At 39.7% G+C, this 19160-nt stretch overlaps 1 protein-coding gene across 2 annotated transcripts; it reads left to right on the top strand.

Moving 5' to 3' along the window:
* Nucleotides 1–652: 652 nt before the first annotated feature.
* On the top strand, nucleotides 653–15688 carry LOC125712645 (uncharacterized). 2 transcript variants are annotated; one of them, XM_048982924.1, is made up of 13 exons: nucleotides 653–1062; nucleotides 1294–1453; nucleotides 3824–3881; nucleotides 5683–5733; nucleotides 5983–6126; nucleotides 6366–6452; nucleotides 7080–7158; nucleotides 8184–8320; nucleotides 9731–9877; nucleotides 10355–10441; nucleotides 11828–11903; nucleotides 12363–12439; nucleotides 15116–15688. In XM_048982924.1, exons 2-13 carry the CDS (start codon nucleotides 1365–1367, stop codon nucleotides 15179–15181), a joined length of 1098 nt encoding a protein of 365 aa, XP_048838881.1. In that variant the 5' UTR covers nucleotides 653–1062; nucleotides 1294–1364; the 3' UTR covers nucleotides 15182–15688. The 2 variants fall into 2 exon arrangements, with proteins under 2 accessions (XP_048838881.1, XP_048838883.1); XM_048982926.1 differs by lacking the exon at nucleotides 653–1062 and having other exon boundaries at nucleotides 1069–1453.
* The last annotated feature ends 3472 nt before the right edge of the window (nucleotides 15689–19160 follow it).

Raw genomic sequence — 19160 nt, 5'->3', positions numbered from 1 at the left:
ACATGATGATCAGTGAACACTGAACAACAGTAAGCAACAACAGTAAGCAACAACAGTGAGCAGCAACAGTGAGCAACAACAGTAAGCAACAACAGTAAGCAACAACAGTAAGCAACTAAACACTGTGAGTACTTAGAATCACAGTTCATGGACTGTACTTATATGCAGAGTTACTGTAATAGCACTTGGAAACGTGAACAGCACAGTACTGCATCATGAACACACTGCATCATTTCTGAAAATGTTCACTGATCATCATGTCCATAGTTCAATGTTCAGTGACAACTTTTCTGCACTATTGGAAATTGTTATTTTTTCACCCCACCCCACCCTATACAATTTGACTCAGTCCCCTTAGTCGCTGAAACTGTATTATTTTACACTTCCTTCAATTAATCAGTTGCTTACTACTTTTATCTTTGTAATACTTGAAGAATACTTGCACTTCTATTGAGTTCTCGCTACTTTAATCTATTGTATTTATTCAAAAGCGCTGTTCATAGTTACAGTTCGCAAAATCTGTACATTGTTGTTTGTTATGTGTGTTTTAGTTTTCTTTTTATACTTTTTAAGCTGTATTCTTGCATTCTTTTATTTCTGTAAAGCAAATTGAATGCTATAGGGTCATAGTCAACAGGATCCACAATCATTTGCTTGCTGACCAACGACTGCAGCAGTCTCATTTTGCACCTAAGAAATGTACCATCGACTGTATCCTGCCATTGAGGGTTCTCATCAAGTGCAACCAAACTCTTTGAGCCTTTTTTTACTTGTTTATTTTTGGGGTACCACCCACTCAGGTTATCCCTTTTGGCCATTTTGTCAGTCCCAGTCCATGTTGGAGTCCTGGGTCCTCCAACACCACACTTGCATTGAGGTCGGGTGCGATGGAACAGTGCACCTTGCTCTAAATTGTGAGTAGCTGGCTCTTGTGGTATTGTTGACAAACCCAAAACATGCATCAAACACGTCTGAGTCTCAGAGTAGCAGAGGAAGTGGCAGTTTCTGCAGCTGCGCACCAGTACTGAAGTTACCAGGAAGTTACCACATTCTACTGCAGACGTGAGTTTCACTGAAGAGAAACTTGCTTTACCCGTCAACCATAGCTTGCACTTGCATTTTCTTTTTGTTGTCTTCTTTTTCTTTATTTAGTTTAGATTTTTTTTTTTTTTTTTTTGCTTCATAGCTGGTGGAAAGTCAGGCCTCTCAGTTCTCTGTTTAGCTTCTCTCTCTTTTTCTCCACCCATCTTGATCTCACTCTTTTCCTCCCCGTCCCTTATTGGCTCCTTGCAGAAGCCTTGTGGATAAATAAGCAGGCAGATGGTGATCAGTCATCAGCGCAAACGCTGAGGGGGACGCTGGCTATGGGCTGTTGCAGTGTGACCCAGAGACATGTTGGAATAACGGAAGTAGGGCCTGATGAGATGGAGCTACTGGAGATCAGCAGTCCAGGGTAAGGCTCTCGATCCTCCAGAAACCTTTGGACTGTCAGGCACTCCAGCCTGTAGGAATTCCCATACTCTCCTGCCTTTTTTTGCTATGACATACTGGAGCTTTCTTGGCATTAGCGCATTGGCGAAATTGTAATTGATCTTAATGAAGACAACATGCTGTGTAGTTTGAAGGGAATGGAGTCAAAACAGGTATTTCACACAATTGTTGTTTATTGTATGTGCATGAGGGCAGAAGTTCCAGTTCGAGTACTCAAAATTAGCAATCATTTCAAAAGTTGTCAGTTACTTAATTAGAAATTAGTGTCTGCTTAGTAGCTGCATTTAGAAACAAAGTCTAATGATGAGGTTCACATGATGGAATAGCTTCAAGTAAGAAATGATGTTTTTACTGTATTATCAAGAATCCCAAGACTTTCTGTGATCATTGTATTAGTCATTACTATCAATATTATGGTAAATATAAAAATGTTGACACTATACTAAGCATTTTCCATTGGTTGCTAATTTCAGTCAAATGTGACCCTATTTACCTTGCATCCAAAGCCTTCAATTGTGTAACTATTAACCTGTGAACTGGTGCTTAGAAATTGATGCTGAAAGAAATTGTTTTTTAAAACAATTTTGAACAGATGCACCCTTTTTTGAAATATAGTCACAATCGGAATACAAATAAAATAATAGAGTGATTTGATTATAATAGGAATATGCTACGCAGTGTTACACTACTGTTTTACTGTTATGCAAAACAAACACACTAAGAACAGGAAGAACATCACCCTAACAGGAAAGCATATCTGTAAACTCCCTATCCCTTGTCAGAGTTCTTACCCTCATAATGTCCCCTAAATGCCAGCTCTTGTCGACCCAAGAATTAAATTGCATTAATCTACCTTTTCAGAATCTCATGGTCTTTCCTCACCTTGTCATTGTGTTTGGCTACCTGGAGCTGCAGGCCTTCGCTGATCGAACTATCAATCCTCAGCTTATTATTAAGAGAGGTCACCCCCCCCCCCATCTCACTGTATCCACAATGATAAAATTTTTCATTTGTGGTGGTGGTGAGTCGATTGTGAGGTCAATAAATTATAGATGGATCCATCCTATATAGGTTCAAAACAGCATGTTATTTAATTGTATAATAAACAGATTAGTTTCCCATCCATCTATCCATCTATCCATTTTCCAAACTGCTTATCCTACTGGGTCGCAGGGGGGATTGGTTTCCCAAGAGACCTAATTGCACAAACTGCACTGCCATGTTGTTTTTGAACAATAAATTACTGAACTGGACATTATTTTGTATGTGAGTGACTTTATCTTGCCTGATGGCCGAACTCACATTCTCATTTTTATGTCCGGAACACTTACTGTATGAGCATACTTTATGGGAATTATGGGGCCTGTGTCGTAAAGCAGAGTTTCTTGCTTAGTCGGAATACCCCTGTTTAAATGGACTTTATCTTTGTTCAGTTAAATTAACCTGTTGCATTTCAGTTAGTCTGGGTTTATCCGCTAAATAAGAAATCTGGCTTTGTGATACCGGGTCTAGGTGAAGCAGGCTTCACTGCATAGGTGTAAAAATGCATCACATTTCATAACTATCCAATGAACTACTAAATAGAAGGTGATGAGAAACACATTATCATCTACGAGCTTATTGAGGCAGAAAATGAAGTTCTTTGCACGACATGGTGGTGCAGTGGTCGGCACTGTTGCCTCACAACTCTGGGACCCGCGTTCGAGTCTGTGGAGTTTGCATGTTCTCCCCATGTCATTGTGGGGTTTCCTCCGGGTACTCCGGTCTCCCCCCACAGTCCAAAAACATGATGAGGCTAATTGGAGTTACTAAGTTGCCCGTAGGAGTGCATGTGTGAGTGAATGGTGTGTGAGTGTGCCCTGCGATGGGCTGGCCCCCCATCCTGGGTTGTTCCCTGCCTCGTGCCCATAGCTTCCAGTATAAGCTCCAGACCTCCTGTGACCCTGAAGGATAAGCGGTTTGGAAAATGGATGGATGGAAGTTCATTTCATCAACCTAAGGGTGGGGCTGTACTACATAATATTTTGTCAGGCATTTTTTGAACTCCTGCACTTTTTCTGTTTCACATTGAAATGTTCGGTGTGATTTATTCATTGGCATGAAAATATTTTATATGATATGAATGTTACGCATTTCTCACTCTTCTTTTCGCGAAGCACTGCTTCACCTGCTTCAAAGAAACCGCCACTGATTCTGAGGCATTTCATTAAGTTTTAGATGAAAGAAACATGTGTCACAGGTACTGGCACAGTTATGCTGAGTGATACGTCCCTGATTTAGCTTTGTCCAACTGAAAAATGTGTTTAACTAATGAATGATTGTGCTTTTTCAGGGTGTGGGGGCTGAGTGAGATGCCCTTTCCCTCTCCGCCCCTGTCTGAGTTAAAACAGGTCAGTGTGTGTGTTGACATGGTAACACAAAAAGTTCAATAACTTTGGCTATATATATATATATATATATATATATATATATATATATATATATATATATAAACACGATACAGGCTAATACTTTATGTCTACTTACTTTATGATGTTTAATAAATTGATTAAACAATTTATTAATAATAAATTGGTGTATTTTGTAAAAAATTACACCAACCATCAAAATCTAGAACTGCCAACAACATTGTGGTTGTAAAAATGAGAATGTGCCAACATTTTATTGTAACAATTTACTTGAGCTGTTTACAAGTAACTCAGTTACTATCCATACATCCATCCATTTTACAAACCTCTTATCCTACTGGGTTGGGGAGGGGGGGGGGTCTGCAGCCTATCCCAGAAGCAATGGGCACAAAGCAGGGAACAACCCAGGATGGGGGGTCAGCCCATCGCAGGGCTCACTCACACACCATTCAGTCTCACACGCATGGGCAATTTAGCAAGTCCAATTAGCCTCAGTATGTTTTTGGACTGTGGGGGGAAACCGGAGAAAACCCCACGACGACATGGGGAGAACATGCAAACTCCACAGATATGCAACCCAGGCGGAGACTCGAACCCAGAGTTGTGAGGCAACAGTGCTAACCACTGCACTACCATGCCACCCCCACTCAGTTGCTACTGAAGTACAAATCACAAACAAATATAGTAACTGCATGAAATACATGAATTGTTATAATTGATTAATGATGAAGGAACATGGGATCAGTACATAACTAACACTTAGCATCTGGGTAATTAATACATTAAGTAAGAATGTACTACTACGTTACTTGTGCCCCCTCAAGTAAACTGTTACCAAATAATTTAGCAATAAACACTGGCAAAATTTTGCATGAATTACTATTTAAACTTTCCATTTCACATCTTAATAATGAAAGCATCTAAGGATGCCCAGATTTGTTATGTACAAAATAAATGTTATGGCAGTTATTTTTAAATCTCAAATTGTGTTATACAGCTATGGAAAAAATTAAGAGACGACTTTATTTTTAAACAAATCTGCATTTTTAAATCCTGGTTTAATTGTGGTTCTGCTGGCAGGAGCTACACTGAGCAGTAGAATGTTTCTGGGTTCAAAATTTGTAAGACAGCAGGACACAAGAATTAGTTGAAGCAGGAGACACTGGGAACGACCAGGAACCAGCCAGGTAAAGGGAGGAAGCGACTTTATAACACCAGAGATGACAGTCAACTTATCCAACAGTTTCTCATGAATTGGAGGATGACATCGAGTGACCTTCAGCAGGAATGGGAAACATTAAGTGCAGGTGTGAAATGCACTGCTAGGATAGTTTGTATCAGGCTCCTAGAAGCAGGACTGAAGTCCCATAAAGCAAGGAAGCAGCTCTTCATTAAGGAGAAACAGAGAAGATCCAGGCTGCAGTTTGGCAAAATAAAAAAAACAGACAGATGCACACACATAAGCTGAGAAATGAGTGAAACAAAACACTTTGCTGTGGTCTCTTATTTTTTTTCCAGAGCTGTATTAAAGGGCTACTTACATTCACCATGTCTGGCATAATTAATAAATACCAAACTTTTAATAATTAACCTTTTTTTTATTCCTCTTGTTTATTTTATTTATGTCCACATGTTGATTGTCTTTAATTGCTTTGCATGACACCTCAAAGTAAATTCCTTGTATATAAAATTACTGGGTGATAAATGAATGATCCTAATTCTGATAACACTGCATCATCAAACAACTTTAATTTGAGATTTATTTTGTTTTTTCTAATTGCAGGATACACATTCTTCTGTCACTTTAGTGTCAACAGAAGGTCCCAGTTCACAGGTATTTACCTAACTGGTATTACTGGTTTGTCTAAGAGATGCTTGTGATATTATATTCCACTGTGTAACAGCTGAGCCTCGTTGTTTTAAGCAGGATGGGGGTGACAGCACGTTGGTGGTCCCATTGAAATAAACACTAATGAAATGGGCAACTAACAAGGGTGCCAAAACAGCCATGGGCAAATGTGTCACTTTTTTATGTGCTACTGTATGCATGTGCCTATTTATACATGTACTGCATGCACTCTAGGCCATCCTGTGGGGCAGAAGCAGACAGGAGTTGCACCAGTTGGTTTATTCAAAACCTATTTCTTCCTGGGAGGGCCAGTCAGCTCCCGCCTATGGGGAAATTGTTTGGTCTTCTGTCGTGTACCTCCACAATCACCACACCCAGGTAGCCTGCATCGAAAGGTGGATGTACCAATGCACTCATTGTACTGAAAATATGTTTTATACATAGTAGTACTGTGTAGTACCGAGCCTATTACTGTTATATACATATTATGTATTTAACACTGTATATTGAAAATTGAGTATTAGCATGCAAACTAACACTAAAAGTAATTTAATGATGTTTATGCTTTCCCTTTGATTTTTTATGAGCTAAATTGCTTTTTGTTTGTGTCTTTCTAGGAGATGACTAAGCGATATCTGGTTTTGTTTTCTTTCCATTTGCTGATATTAGCGATTGATGATAGAAAGCAGGCCTTCATTTACGAGGTAGGCTTTATTCTGATTGGTTCTCATTAGAGATTAAATCGGTCAATGTTCAGTCTCGATTACTTGATCGGCGGCCTTTAACTTGACCAACGTACGATGACTTAAAATATGTGCATGACATTTCAAACACGGCACTGGTGTTGCCTCTGGTCTGGCAGATATCTATTAAAGATGAAAGATTTGCAATTTGCAGCATATATGAAAGAGAAGTTGCTTGTGGAGGTTCATCTGCGAAAGCATTCAATACCACAAACTTCATTAGAACCACGCTGGGTGTTCACCAAGGAGAGAAATATGAGAGCCTGAGATCATCTATGTGCTCTGGGTACGGGTGTGGAGAGTGAGCAGTTCTTCACAACAGCTGTGCAAATTTGGGTTGAGAAGAGGAATAACTCTTTCCAGAAAATGCAGAGATGTTGATATTTCTTTAAAAAAAAATCTACCTTTGTTTCTTGGAAAAACATACATGTGTCACCAAGAGCCAAATTCTGACCCTTTTTTGTAGTAAGTATGAGTTTTACCCTGTGATTGGCGCTCAGTGACCAGTAATCGGCCAATTCTGATTAGTAGCTGTGCATCTGTGTGAATTCATCAGCTGAATGGCCACCTTCCTGTGGTTTCCTGCAGGGCATTCTCCCTCTCTCTGGAACATCGGCACAAGCTCTTCCTCCGGACAGTAAGATGAAAGATGCCTTTGAGATCAATGGTAATTGTCTGGATTTTCTGTATCATGGCAAAACAAATGAGTACCATACACACTAAGAAATTAATGATTTTTGCATCAAATTTTCATGGACTGAAGTGGTAAATATTCAGAATAATTTGATTTATGTTCAGGACATGTACTGTACAAGATATTTACTTGCAAAGTCTCTCACCAACTTGGTTTCAGTAAAATGATTTACTGAACAGCAAAATAATTAATGTAGTACATTGTAGACATACACTAGGTATTGTAATGTTATTTAAATACAGAATAAGGACAACTATTTACCACACTAAATACTCCATTAAAACCACCCCATGTGCTTTGTGTACTGTAGGTGTTGTGAGTGAATTTATGTGTGTGAAGTCTACAAAGGGTGACGACCTAGAGTGTGAGGAGCCAAAGAGGGAATGGTACCTTCCCACATGAAAACAACTGAACAGATTCCCAACAAATGCTAGTTCAATCATTCCTTATAGCCTTAATGGTACCAGATGAAATCTCCCTTCTTTCCCATTATCGTAATTTGCTAACAGTGTCTGTAGTCAAATCATCAAGTAACACTGACGCATCTTTACATCTTTACTGCTTTTCTGCACACATGTAAGAATAGACTTGTCACACTGAACAAACATGCCTGCCAAAGAGGTTAATGCAAATGTAAGCTTAGTTAACTGTTTAGAATCGAAGGTCGTTTCAATGATATTGGGTGAAATCCTGCTTTGATAGCAACAAAAAATATGGACGGGAATGTAGCTCAGCTTTTATGTCACTGCATTTTAATGTTTACAGTAAACTGTCACCTGGATTTATTTATCTGAATAGTCAGAATACCTCTCTTGGCTTGAATAATCCTGATGACATTATGCCAGGGATGAATCATTATCATAAGCCTTCCTATCATGTGCATCTGTTTCTTATAGAATTTACCTAATTCTGAGTAAATGCTGTGGTTTTTTTCACTTCAGCTGCTTATAGGAAATGATGAGCCCCACAGTAATGCTTCTTCCCAACTAACCCTTCAGGATCAATGGTGGAGGCTAGAATCTTTATCTGTGATAAAAGCACAGACAGAGCAGTGTGGCTGGAAAACATTGAAGAGAGGAGGAAGCGAGCCCTCAGTCTGCAGCTGAGCCCCTCTCACAGCGCCCTGTCCTACCTGGTACAGAAACTCCACTGCTTTATCAGTTCCTGTTCAGTTACTGAACAGACCTGCATCTTTCTGCAATTATTGTTTATACAAAGTCAAAAATGCAGTTCATGTTCTAACTATATATATGACTTCCCTTTGGATATCCTTCAATGGAAATTCAGTATGACGATGACTGCGTGACTAGTGTGTTTCCAAAAATGACTTTTTTCAGTTCCACTGAGACTATTCTTATCCTACCAAGATGTATAATTAAAATCACTCAAAAGGCAGAAGCAGCATTTTCCCCATTTTTCTATATTTCCCCTCCTTGTTTGTCTTTGTGTTTAAACACTCCCAGTTTATAGGCTTAAAAGCATATGCAGTTTTTATTGTACACTACATAACACAAAAAATAAAGCTGCAAACTTGCTCCATCATCATAGATCTCGAGTTAATGTTTACTTTAGTGTGGAACAACTTTGCAACAGATGTAACATGTCACGCTTTCTTTTCAAATATCATTAGAAGCCTTTGATTAAAAGAAAATCCAATATAATCCAATATAATCAGCATTATTCTATGGCCACTAGACACATGTTTTCTTGGTGCATGAATGCCTTAATACATTGTGTTACACTGGGTACAAAGTACAGCCCAAAATAGGAGAGCTAGCTGTCTGTCTAAGATTAAGTACTCGAGTGCTGTGACAGAGCTTCTGAAAAACCACTTTTAGGCTAGTACTGCCAGTGACTCACAACTACTATGAGTTTCATCATTACGAACAGCAGAAAATTTACATGTTCACAATTTTTACATTAACATTTAACTTTCATGTATTACAAAGGGAACATAATGACCTAAATAAATGAAACACGGTTAGCAACAGGACTATTATACAGATCAATTTGTAAGCTGGTAAAAACTAGCATGGTGGTGCAGTGGTTAGCACTGTTGCCTCGCACCTCTGGGACCCGGGTTCGAGTCTCCGCCTGGGTTACATGTGTGTGGAGTTTGCATGTTCTCCACATGTCGTCGTGGGGTTTCCTCCGGGTACTCCGGTTTCCCCCCACAGTCCAAAGACATGCTGAGGTTATTTGGAGTTGCTAAATTGCCCATAGGTGTGCATGCGTGAGTGACTGGTGTGTGAGTGTGCCCTGTGATGGGCTGACCCCCCATCCTGGGTTGTTCCCTGCCTCGTGCCCATTGCTTCCAGGATAGGCTCCGGACCCAGTAGGACAAGCGGTTTGGGTAATGGATGGATGGATGTATGAATGGTAAAAACTAGAAAATCATCATCATTAACCTTATTTATTTATTTATATACAGTTTATTTCACCTATAGTATATGTACTATAGTATAGTACTGCATGTATTATCTTAGGCTTGGCTGTTATCTAACATTATATGTTTTGCTTTCTATCACCCTGCCACCTGGATGAGGTCCCATGTGATAAAACGTGGAAGAAGGAGGAACTTAAGAGGTACCTGTTGCAGGCCCCTATCTGGCAGTGGGAGGGCACACCCATCCAGCACTTGGGTCCAATGGGCTACCTCTCCCTGGTCCATGTTGTAAATGCACAGTGGCAGGTGAGCAACGGGACTGAATGTATAAATGTGCAGGGCAGGTATAGAGCAGTGGTGATCCCACCTGTACGTCAAAAACACGGTATTATAAGTGACTGGATGCAGTGTTGTCTCTTGGTGTCTGTTGCCTCCATTTGACTTGATTATTTGAAAGAAAGCAAGTTTCTAATTCAACGTGTCCTGACTTGAATACTAATATTATTTAAGACAATGATACACGACCCACTTTGTATGCTTAAATTCTATTTACGGATAAGTCTGCAAATTACCTAAATATTATTAAAAAAAACATTTTTTGATCTATAACCATGGACCACTTCAACTAGCACATTTCTGATGTTAAAATCTGCATGCATGAACAAGAATTGTGCACGTGCTCCTGGTGTAAATATTTTAACGTGTAACTGCACTTAGTCTATGACTTCAAAGTATGTTAACAATTCATTTGAATAACTGTCAGGATGCATGTGTATATTTCAGGAGCCCCAGGAACGCCTGCTGCTGCTCTTTCCAGAAGACCTTCTCCTGCTCTCTCTGGACAGTCGCCGCATTCAAGTGAAATATGAGGTGGAGTATCATCCAGAATTATACTTTTTCTTGCAATTTAATTATAGAATTGTGAGTGTGCATCTGCATATTTTAAGAACATAAGAAATCTACAAACGAGAGGAGGCCATTCGGCCCATCAAGCTCATTTGGGAAGATTTCAACTACTGTAATAGCTCAGAATGGTTAAAATCATAACTAGCACTGATTTAAAGGAACCCAAGGTTTTAACTTGCACTAAACTAACAGGAAGACTATGCCATAGTCTAACTACACACTGTGTAAAGAAGTGCTTCCTCAAATTCAACTGAAAAAGGTTCTCCCGCTAATTTCCACCTATGGCCACGAGTTCTAGTATTTAAACAAATTTTTAAGTAACTATTTGGCTAAGCAGCATCCAGACCTGTTAGAATCTTATATACTTGGATCATGTCCTCCCTTAGTCTCCTTTGCTCGAGGCTAAACAGATTCAGCTCAGCTAACCTCTCCTCATAAGACATTCCTCTAAGACGAGGAATCATTCTTTTAACCCTACATTGAACAGTAATGTCCTTTTTAAGGTAAGGTGACCAAACCTGCACACAACATTCTAGATGGGGTCTAACCAAGGAATTGTATAATCTTAGCTTGACTTAAACTCCACACACCTAGAGATGTAACCCAACATCCTATTGGGCTTTTTAATTGCTTCCTTACACTGGTGAGAGTGGGACATGGAAGCATCAACATACACACGAGGTCTTTCTCATAATCAGCTTCCTTTATTTCAGGGGAACCCATAAAACATCTGTACAGTCAAACCTCAGATTGCAAGTAATTTGGTTTGCAAGTGTTTTGCAAAATGAGCAACATTTTTTTAATACATTTTAACTTGATAAACGAGCGAGGTCTTGCAGTACGAGTATTACGTATAGGCTTTGTCTGCCTAGCGTCATGTAATCACAGCTGAGCCAATGGTTCTTCTCTCTCTCTTTTGCTGCAGGATTGTGGGTAATCGTCTCATTTAAAAAAAAAATGCTGGATATTCAAGACCAATTGATGCTCATAGGTGTTGTGCCCTGCTTTTTAGTTTAAAGTATATAATTCCTTGGGAGTTTTACACGATACTATGTAAAGGTTAGAGGGAAAGGTAAACGAACTGAAACATATGAAGCCAGTAGCAGTTCTGTGAGTGAAAACGCCTAGTTAATGGGAGAAGTCAGAGGAGAAAAGTAACAGGAAGGCCACAAGTGCAAAAATAGCAGCTCAGCACAACAGCGGTGTCGCAGAAAGGCTTCTCTGCGTGCACGACTCCTCTGTTCTTACAGAGGCAGGGTGTTTCCAGCAGTACCTAGGTTTAATGTGTAGATCCTTTTGAAATTATGTGCTTAAATAAATACTGACCCAATGATTATTTACCTGTTTCAGGGCAGGCTCCCACGTAAGACCATCAAAGCCCTTGAAAGGTCAGCTTTACCCGGAAGGCTACAGTTTGAGTTGACAGGTAGACCATGTTACCATGTCTTTTTGTGTTTTCCCCTTAGTAGTGTCACTGATAATATTGGCTATGGGTAGCAGAGAATAACTCCAGTCACCATTAGCTGAACTTCTTTATCAATTCACCCTAGCAACCAACCACCGGACAACTCGAGTCATGTACCCAGCCCTTCTGCTTCCCCCCTGTACCTCCCCCAATTAACTCCCCTAAAAACTAATACAAGGGCAGGAACTAAAACAAGCAAAACAAATACAAATAATTATGTGATTAACTTTATCTTTTTATAATTGTTATAATAAATAAACTCAGCTTAAACTTAATGTTACAGTTGGGTAGTTACATGTGTGACTGTTGTTCTTCCTGTTATAAACTAGTCAACTAGTTTTATAAATGTCTCAAGGCTGTCTAAAATGACCTTGCTGGAGTGTGCAGTGTTCTTTGGGAAATATTCCTCCTTCTTCCTAGGTGAGTTCATGATGCCTCTGCTGGTGTCCTGCCACTCTGAGGAGGACTACAAGACCTTGACTTTCCAGTTGCAGCAGGTATGGCTCTTCAGTTGCACATGCAAAACAGACCTCCTCAGGTAGCCTAGGTTGTCTTCTAGCCTGATTTCCCACCATTTACCATCAGTAGTCTTCGCATTACTTATCAAATTAGCCTAGATGCGCCTCACAGGGAAATACATGCCTTGTGGCTCTCAGTGGAAAAGCATGTTATGTGATGTGACCGTATGTTGGAGCTGCTCATCAAGTTTCCCACAAATACAGTTCATACAAAATTATTCAATCCCCACTAAGGCGCAATTTCTGCTTTCCTGAAGATAGAGATTCTTTAAAAAGTACATTTGTACTATTTGTTACATGTCTTTCTCTCGTCTGCACTGAAAAAAACTGGAGCCACGTCATCTCGTCTCTCTATGTACCTGTACAGTATATAGCAGAGATGACAATAAAGTTTACTTTGACTTTGATTTGTATAGTGACACTTTCAATTGAGCAAAAGCAGTTGTGAGACAGTCATGTCTTCTAGCTGGGTGTGGCCACAGCACCTCATCTACATCACAAAAAATGTCTTCCGTTGTTATATAGCGAGGGGAAAAGCGCCCGGAGTGTCTAATCCAGCTCCGACAACAATGTCCTCACATACCTCCTTCATTGCCTGAAGAAGGCTTTCAAGGACATGTGGTTGACGGTCATAGACCTTCCACCGCCATGCCGAGAAAAACTCTTCCATTGGGTTAAGGAATGGAGAGTATGGGGGAAGGTAAAGGAGAGTAAACAGTGGATTGGCCACAAACCAATTTTGTACCAGGGCAGCACAATGGAAACTTGCATTGTCCCATACTACATGTACAACTTATCTGTGCTGCCCTTCATCATTCACACGGTCTCCCTGGATCACTATGTCATGTAACCTGTCCAGGAACAAGATGATGAGGTCTGTGTTGTAAGGACCAAGATTGGCATGGTGGCGGTGATCTCCATTAATTGTGATGGCAGCACACATTGTAATGTTTCACCCACGTAGGCCAAGCTCTGTGACCAATAACGTTTCTTCTCCTTCTCCTGGTTTTGGTGAGGTTGAAGCCAGCCTCATTCATGGAGGTAAACTCATGGGAGATTGTATCCGCATCCATTTCCAGCACTCTCTAACAGAAAAAAAGGTCAACATGGCATACTTTAGTATTGTGAAATCAGTCAACAGTCATACTACTTAGTATGTACTTACTGTCACATGCTCGTGCCTCAGATCTTTGGTTCTTTCTGCATTTCTCTGAAAGGGCACCCTGTAAGATTGCTTCATGTTTACTTGGTGTCGTTGAAGTACACAGGCTAGGGTGCTCAGGCTGACTTGCCTGATGTGGCTAAAAATTGTACGATCATTTATGATGTGGCTTTGAATTTCTTAGCCTTATTTCATTATTTGCTAACACCAAATTTATAATCGCTGCTTCCTGTTCCTCACTAAACATTCGATTTCTTCCACCTTGTTGGTCTTGTCTTACAATCCTTTGATAAAACAAAAGTAATATGGATATTTGTCAGTATCCTTTTTCTTTCTATTTGATATTTTGCAAGATTCTAGATGTCTAGAATGCATGTGCCATAAAAGTAATATTTATAATATATTTCATATGACTTCTGGATTACATATGCAGAGTGTGTGCTATGTTGATTGCATATCTATTCTCAATCATTCTTCCTCCACCTCTTCCTCTTTTTGCTGCTTCCATTGTTGTTGAACAGTTGTAAATCTGGGATCTATATAGTCTCTAGATTCTGATTGTTGAGTTAACTAATTCAAGTTTTGCCAAATGAGTGACTGATTCGATAAATGAGTTTTGGCAATTGGCAGTTTTCTTCCAAGAATGAGGTTTAGTCAGGGACGGATTACGGACCGGGCCAGCGGGGCTGCTGCCCAGGGGCCCTTGGAGTGCAGGGGGCCCATGGGGCCCCTAGCCCAAAATAATTTGTAACGCTTATCAACAATGTATTTTCGTTTGTCTATTTTAGAGGGCCTACATTCTTTGATCCTCTGCCTACAAGGGCCCCTGACCCTATAGGGAGGGCGTTTGGCTGCCAAGTGTGAATTGTGGTGGTTGTGGTGGTGGTGCTGGTGGTGGTGGTGGTGGTGGGGGGGGGGGGGGGCCCTCGCGAACGTTTTGCCCAGGGGGCCACACAACCCATAATCTGTCCCTGGGTTTAGTGTGTTAGCAATTCAGAAAAACCGCAATTAGAAACACCTTTGTAATAGCATAGAACACCAAACATTTGTTTGGGAGTCAATGACTACAATTGCAATTAATTAGCAAAGTGACAAGAACTTAAATGAATAAGTCAGTTAAAAAATATGACACATAAAAATTAAATGTCTGTGTGGAAGATTTGTGCACATATAATAAACATTGCTTGTCAATGGACATCTGTTATAAAATCAGTAAATCTGCACCTTATTACATTAAAATTAAATTAAGCAAGTGTCCCAAGTCTTTCTGTGTACTCTGTATCTATCTCATATATACCTTTTTAATTAATACAGGAAAAATATGCTTAACCCCTTGCCTATCAGCTACATCAGTTATAGCAGGTTGTCAAACTCCATAAACAGCATCCGTTGTTGTACTGTTGTATGGTGTGAATGACAATAAAGTTTACTTACTTACTTACTTACTTACTTACTTACTTACACTAACATCCTACTGTTTTCTTTCTCAACAGCCTGAGCAGAACTCAGTTTTGGATCAGGCTCCTCCACCACTCATTCCTAAGAAACGCAGAAGCTGATCGGAGTGCAATGGAGCCTTGCAAGCTGCTCATTAAAGACAACATGCATGATAAACCATCACTGAATTCAAAAGAAGGTTTATATTCTCCATCAAGGTCCCATCTGGGAGAGATTGCTGTCAAGCTAAATTGTGTCTTTTTGGATCGTGTGGACTTAAGCGTGAAGGATAGAGTTTGCTTCTGCTATCAAAGATGCTGGGCTCCTCCATGACCGCCCTCTGTCTATCATAACTTTTTAGACTGTTGTAGCCTCGTGTACTTCTCACACATGAAGGATTTGCCAAGTAGAGGTAAAAAATGTATTTTGGTACTGTGTATTTATCCTTGTAGTAATACTGCAGCTTAAGTTCCATAAATGCATTGCTATGTTAAATGGAGGGCCAGTATAAATAGCCAAACTTTAGGTTTTGGTTTTACGTCTAGGATGGAATACAAATCTATGTGGCCTTTGTGTAGCTGTGAAGAAATATGACCCATTTCCTAGATAAATCAATTTACCCACTGTAACATACAGCTGTTCACCTCCTTTTTGTCACATACACAAGCACACTCTGTACATCTGAGTAATGAGATGCTCTTCCACGTGCTTCGAGAATTGTGCTTGAAAGGAAATACGTAAACCAGAGAAACACAAAATAGTAGGGAACACTTTCCATTAACTGCACCCTCATAAATCCTTTATAATTCATTTGTGGAACATTCAATGTACCTTCATTCACAACCATTCACAAACATTAACTAGCAGGGTGAAAGTATACCTTAAAAGGTTTAATATACATTAATAAACAAACATTGTGATAACAACAAGCGTGATAATTGTATAATTATATAATGCTTTTTATTAATGTATATTAAAACTATTCAGGTCTGTTAGGATGTTAAGGTATACTTACATGTTGCTCATGAATGGTCTACGAATGCATTATAAATGCATTATTACGGTGCACTGAATGTTCTATGAAGGCATTATAAAGGTATTTTGAAGGTTAATGTAAAGTGTTACTAAATAGTATAAGAAGAGAGCCGGAGGGTAGAAGCTCTTTTTTTAGTCTCTCAGTCTTGGCCTTCAGGCTGTGGTGGTGCCTCCCTGTGCAGAGCTGCTTCTTGGGCTGGCTGGGGTCCTTTTTTTATCGCTTTGTCCTTTCACCACTTCCTATGTGGTGGCCTGTAGAGTAGGAAATGCACAGCTGATACGCAAGGTGGGCTGTACTGTGTGGTGCAGAGCTGTGGCACCTGGCGATGATGCTCCCAGCAAGGCAGGCCCCAGCTACTAATGTGACAAGGAGGGGGGGGGGCACAATACTGTAGTGAGGAGGTGTGACAAAAAAAACAAGACATTTCAAAACAATTTCAAGACACTAACAAATAACACAAACACAAACAAATCACATTAACAAATAAATTAAACATTGACATGAACTATTTACATGATTTTGCGGCTGCAAGGCAAGCTGGGAGATGTACTGCTTCATCACCAGCACCAGAATAAATTTGAAACTAAATATATATTTTTTTTTAATCTAAAAACCTATCTTTTTAGAAAGACATTTAGTTAAGTATTTTACAGTATAGTCTAGTCTTTTTTATTTTATAGTATTTTTATTGCACTACTCTTTTACTTTGTAGCACTTTGAGATTGCTAAAATATAAAGTGCAATACAAATAAAATTTATTATTATTATTATTATTATTATTATTATTATTATTATTAATAAACAGAAAAAAATGTACAAAAACATGTTTTGCATTTCAGAAACCAGACTGATTGCACCCAAAGACTGGAAATAAACCAACAGAAAACAAAAGCTGTATTCTAGATGTTGAGAGGAATCTCCTCATAAATCTTCCTTTCCATTCCCCATGAAATTTAGCTATATGGTCACATTCAACAGCCTGATAAATCAAGTGTGCTTTTCTTTTGTACAACATACTCCAAAAACATCTTTTAGTGTTGAAAAAGAAGTTGCCATGCTTGCTCTGAATGTTCTGTGCGCTCTCTCTTGCTCCCTCCTGCCCCGCCCCCCCTCGACACACACACACACTCACTCACACACACACACACACACACACACTAATATTACCGCTTCCTTTTAAAAGCTACTGCTTCATTGCTTCCTTCACTTTTGTTTCAGCAGCACTTCCTGTCAGTGGGATGCTCTGAACTGCAACTCAGGTAGGGTTTAATAAATACTGTTAGGTCATTATGAAGTCATAAGCATCATTTAAACATATAATCTGAGACAGAAATTCTGTATGCCCACACAAAGATACTTACCATTCACAATCTCTCTCAGCTTGCGGAAGCCCAGCAGTGTTTTTCCATTTGCGGCCTGGTGGGTGCCTGATCTAAACCTTCACCGCAGACCGTGTTAGTGCTTCTCAATGCGACTCCTGCATCCTGCCCTGCATGTATCGCCCTTTCCTCCTTACCACAGATAAATCATCTTTGTCCGACCATAGTCATTTTGCGTGTTATGATTTAAATTGTGTGCAGTTGAGAAATCAAGAAACAATCACATATAATCAACCACAAGCAAGCGTAGAATTTGCCTTTTTCACTGCTCACTTTAAGCCTATCCATGTTTACTAATGTGTGTATCATACCTGAAATGATTTTCTTTAGCCTGAGGAAATCAACATCAAACACACAAGTGTGACACCAGTAACAAACTTCGTATTTTAATGCCATTTATATTTAAACATCACAATAGTACATTGACATACTGCAATTATCATTTAACTAGCAGATCAGCAGAAATATTCAATAAACTTCAGAAATTCGGTTAATCTCCCGCTCCCTCCGTAAACTAATAAATCAGTAATGAATGCAGTGTATCTTGTCATTTTATTAATTTTATTATTGGCCTCAAAATCTGTTCATTTCCTAATCCCACTAAACAGCGCTGCACTGGAGAGTGAGGGTCACATTCCAAATTAATCAGATTACTCAGATCCTGCCAACTATTTTATTGTGAAACAGGCCCCAGTTTATACATCATGAAGATGAAATAGAATCAAACAAATCGGATGTTATTCTAAGTATTACTTGCTACTGTAGCAGGACCTGTCACCAAAACAAAATAAATTCAGCTCATGATTTGAACGCTAAAGAATAGTTACTGTTAGTACAAACAGAAGTGAGCATATGTACACACATACTGCAGTTATTAGTAGGATATTAATTCATTTGGATCGTGTGTCCCACACCACTCCTTTGCTGCACTCTCTCTACTGGCTTCCTGTAGCTGCCCGCATCAGATTCAAAATACTGATGCTCGCATACAAAGCCAAAAATGGTCTGGCACCATCCTACCTAAAAGACCTCATCACACCCCGCACTGCACCACGATCTCTCCAATCCTCCAGCACTGCTCGACTGGTCCCACCACCCCTCAAGGCACAAGGAAGACACACATCTCGGCTCTTCTCTGCCCTGGCGCCTAGTTGGTGGAATGAACTCCCTCTAGATGTCCAAACAGCTGAATCCTTGAATCTCTTTAAGCGACAACTTAAAACTTTCCTTTTTCAGAAATACCTGAAGTAGTACTCTGTATTCTTACTCAGCTCTTTTCCTTGTGTGTGTGTGTGTGTGTGTGTGTGTATATAAAAAAAAATGTTGCACTTTCTCAACAGAGTATTCAGATAGATGGTATTCATAGCCCGGGTCCTTATTGAGCTAGTATCGGAAAAATTCATCGCAGAGTCTCAAAGCACTTTTTGAGTGCAGTCGCTCTGGCTAAGGGCGTCTGCCAAATACTGTAAATGTAAATGTGTGTGTGTGTGCGTGTGTGTGGGGGGCTCCCACTGTCACTCCAGAGGCTGCACAAACACACCCAAAACCAGATGGCATGGATCATTTAAAAAGTTATACATCATTGATCTTTTATAAACCAGATCCAATGGGACACTCCACTCAGTTAGGTTAACAAAAGTAGCGAAGCATAAACACCGCAGACACAATCTAAGGCACTTAGAAAAT

The sequence above is a fragment of the Brienomyrus brachyistius genome, chromosome 18, assembly GCF_023856365.1.
Source record: "Brienomyrus brachyistius isolate T26 chromosome 18, BBRACH_0.4, whole genome shotgun sequence".
In the NCBI taxonomy this organism is placed as follows: domain Eukaryota; kingdom Metazoa; phylum Chordata; class Actinopteri; order Osteoglossiformes; family Mormyridae; genus Brienomyrus; species Brienomyrus brachyistius.
The sequence above is the reverse complement of the archived record's forward strand: the minus strand, read 5'-3'. Positions and strand labels throughout refer to the sequence as shown.

What these genes read in the sequence shown, in the direction of transcription:
- LOC125712645 (XM_048982924.1), top strand. Translation starts at nt 1,365, where the DNA reads ATGGGCTGTTGCAGTGTGACCCAGAGACATGTTGGAATAACGGAAGTA. An exon ending in GCATTCAAGTGAAATATGAG is followed by an intron (nt 10,442 to 11,827) that starts GTGGAGTATCAT and finishes TACCTGTTTCAG; the next exon opens with GGCAGGCTCCCACGTAAGAC. An exon ending in TGACTTTCCAGTTGCAGCAG is followed by an intron (nt 12,440 to 15,115) that starts GTATGGCTCTTC and finishes CTTTCTCAACAG; the next exon opens with CCTGAGCAGAACTCAGTTTT.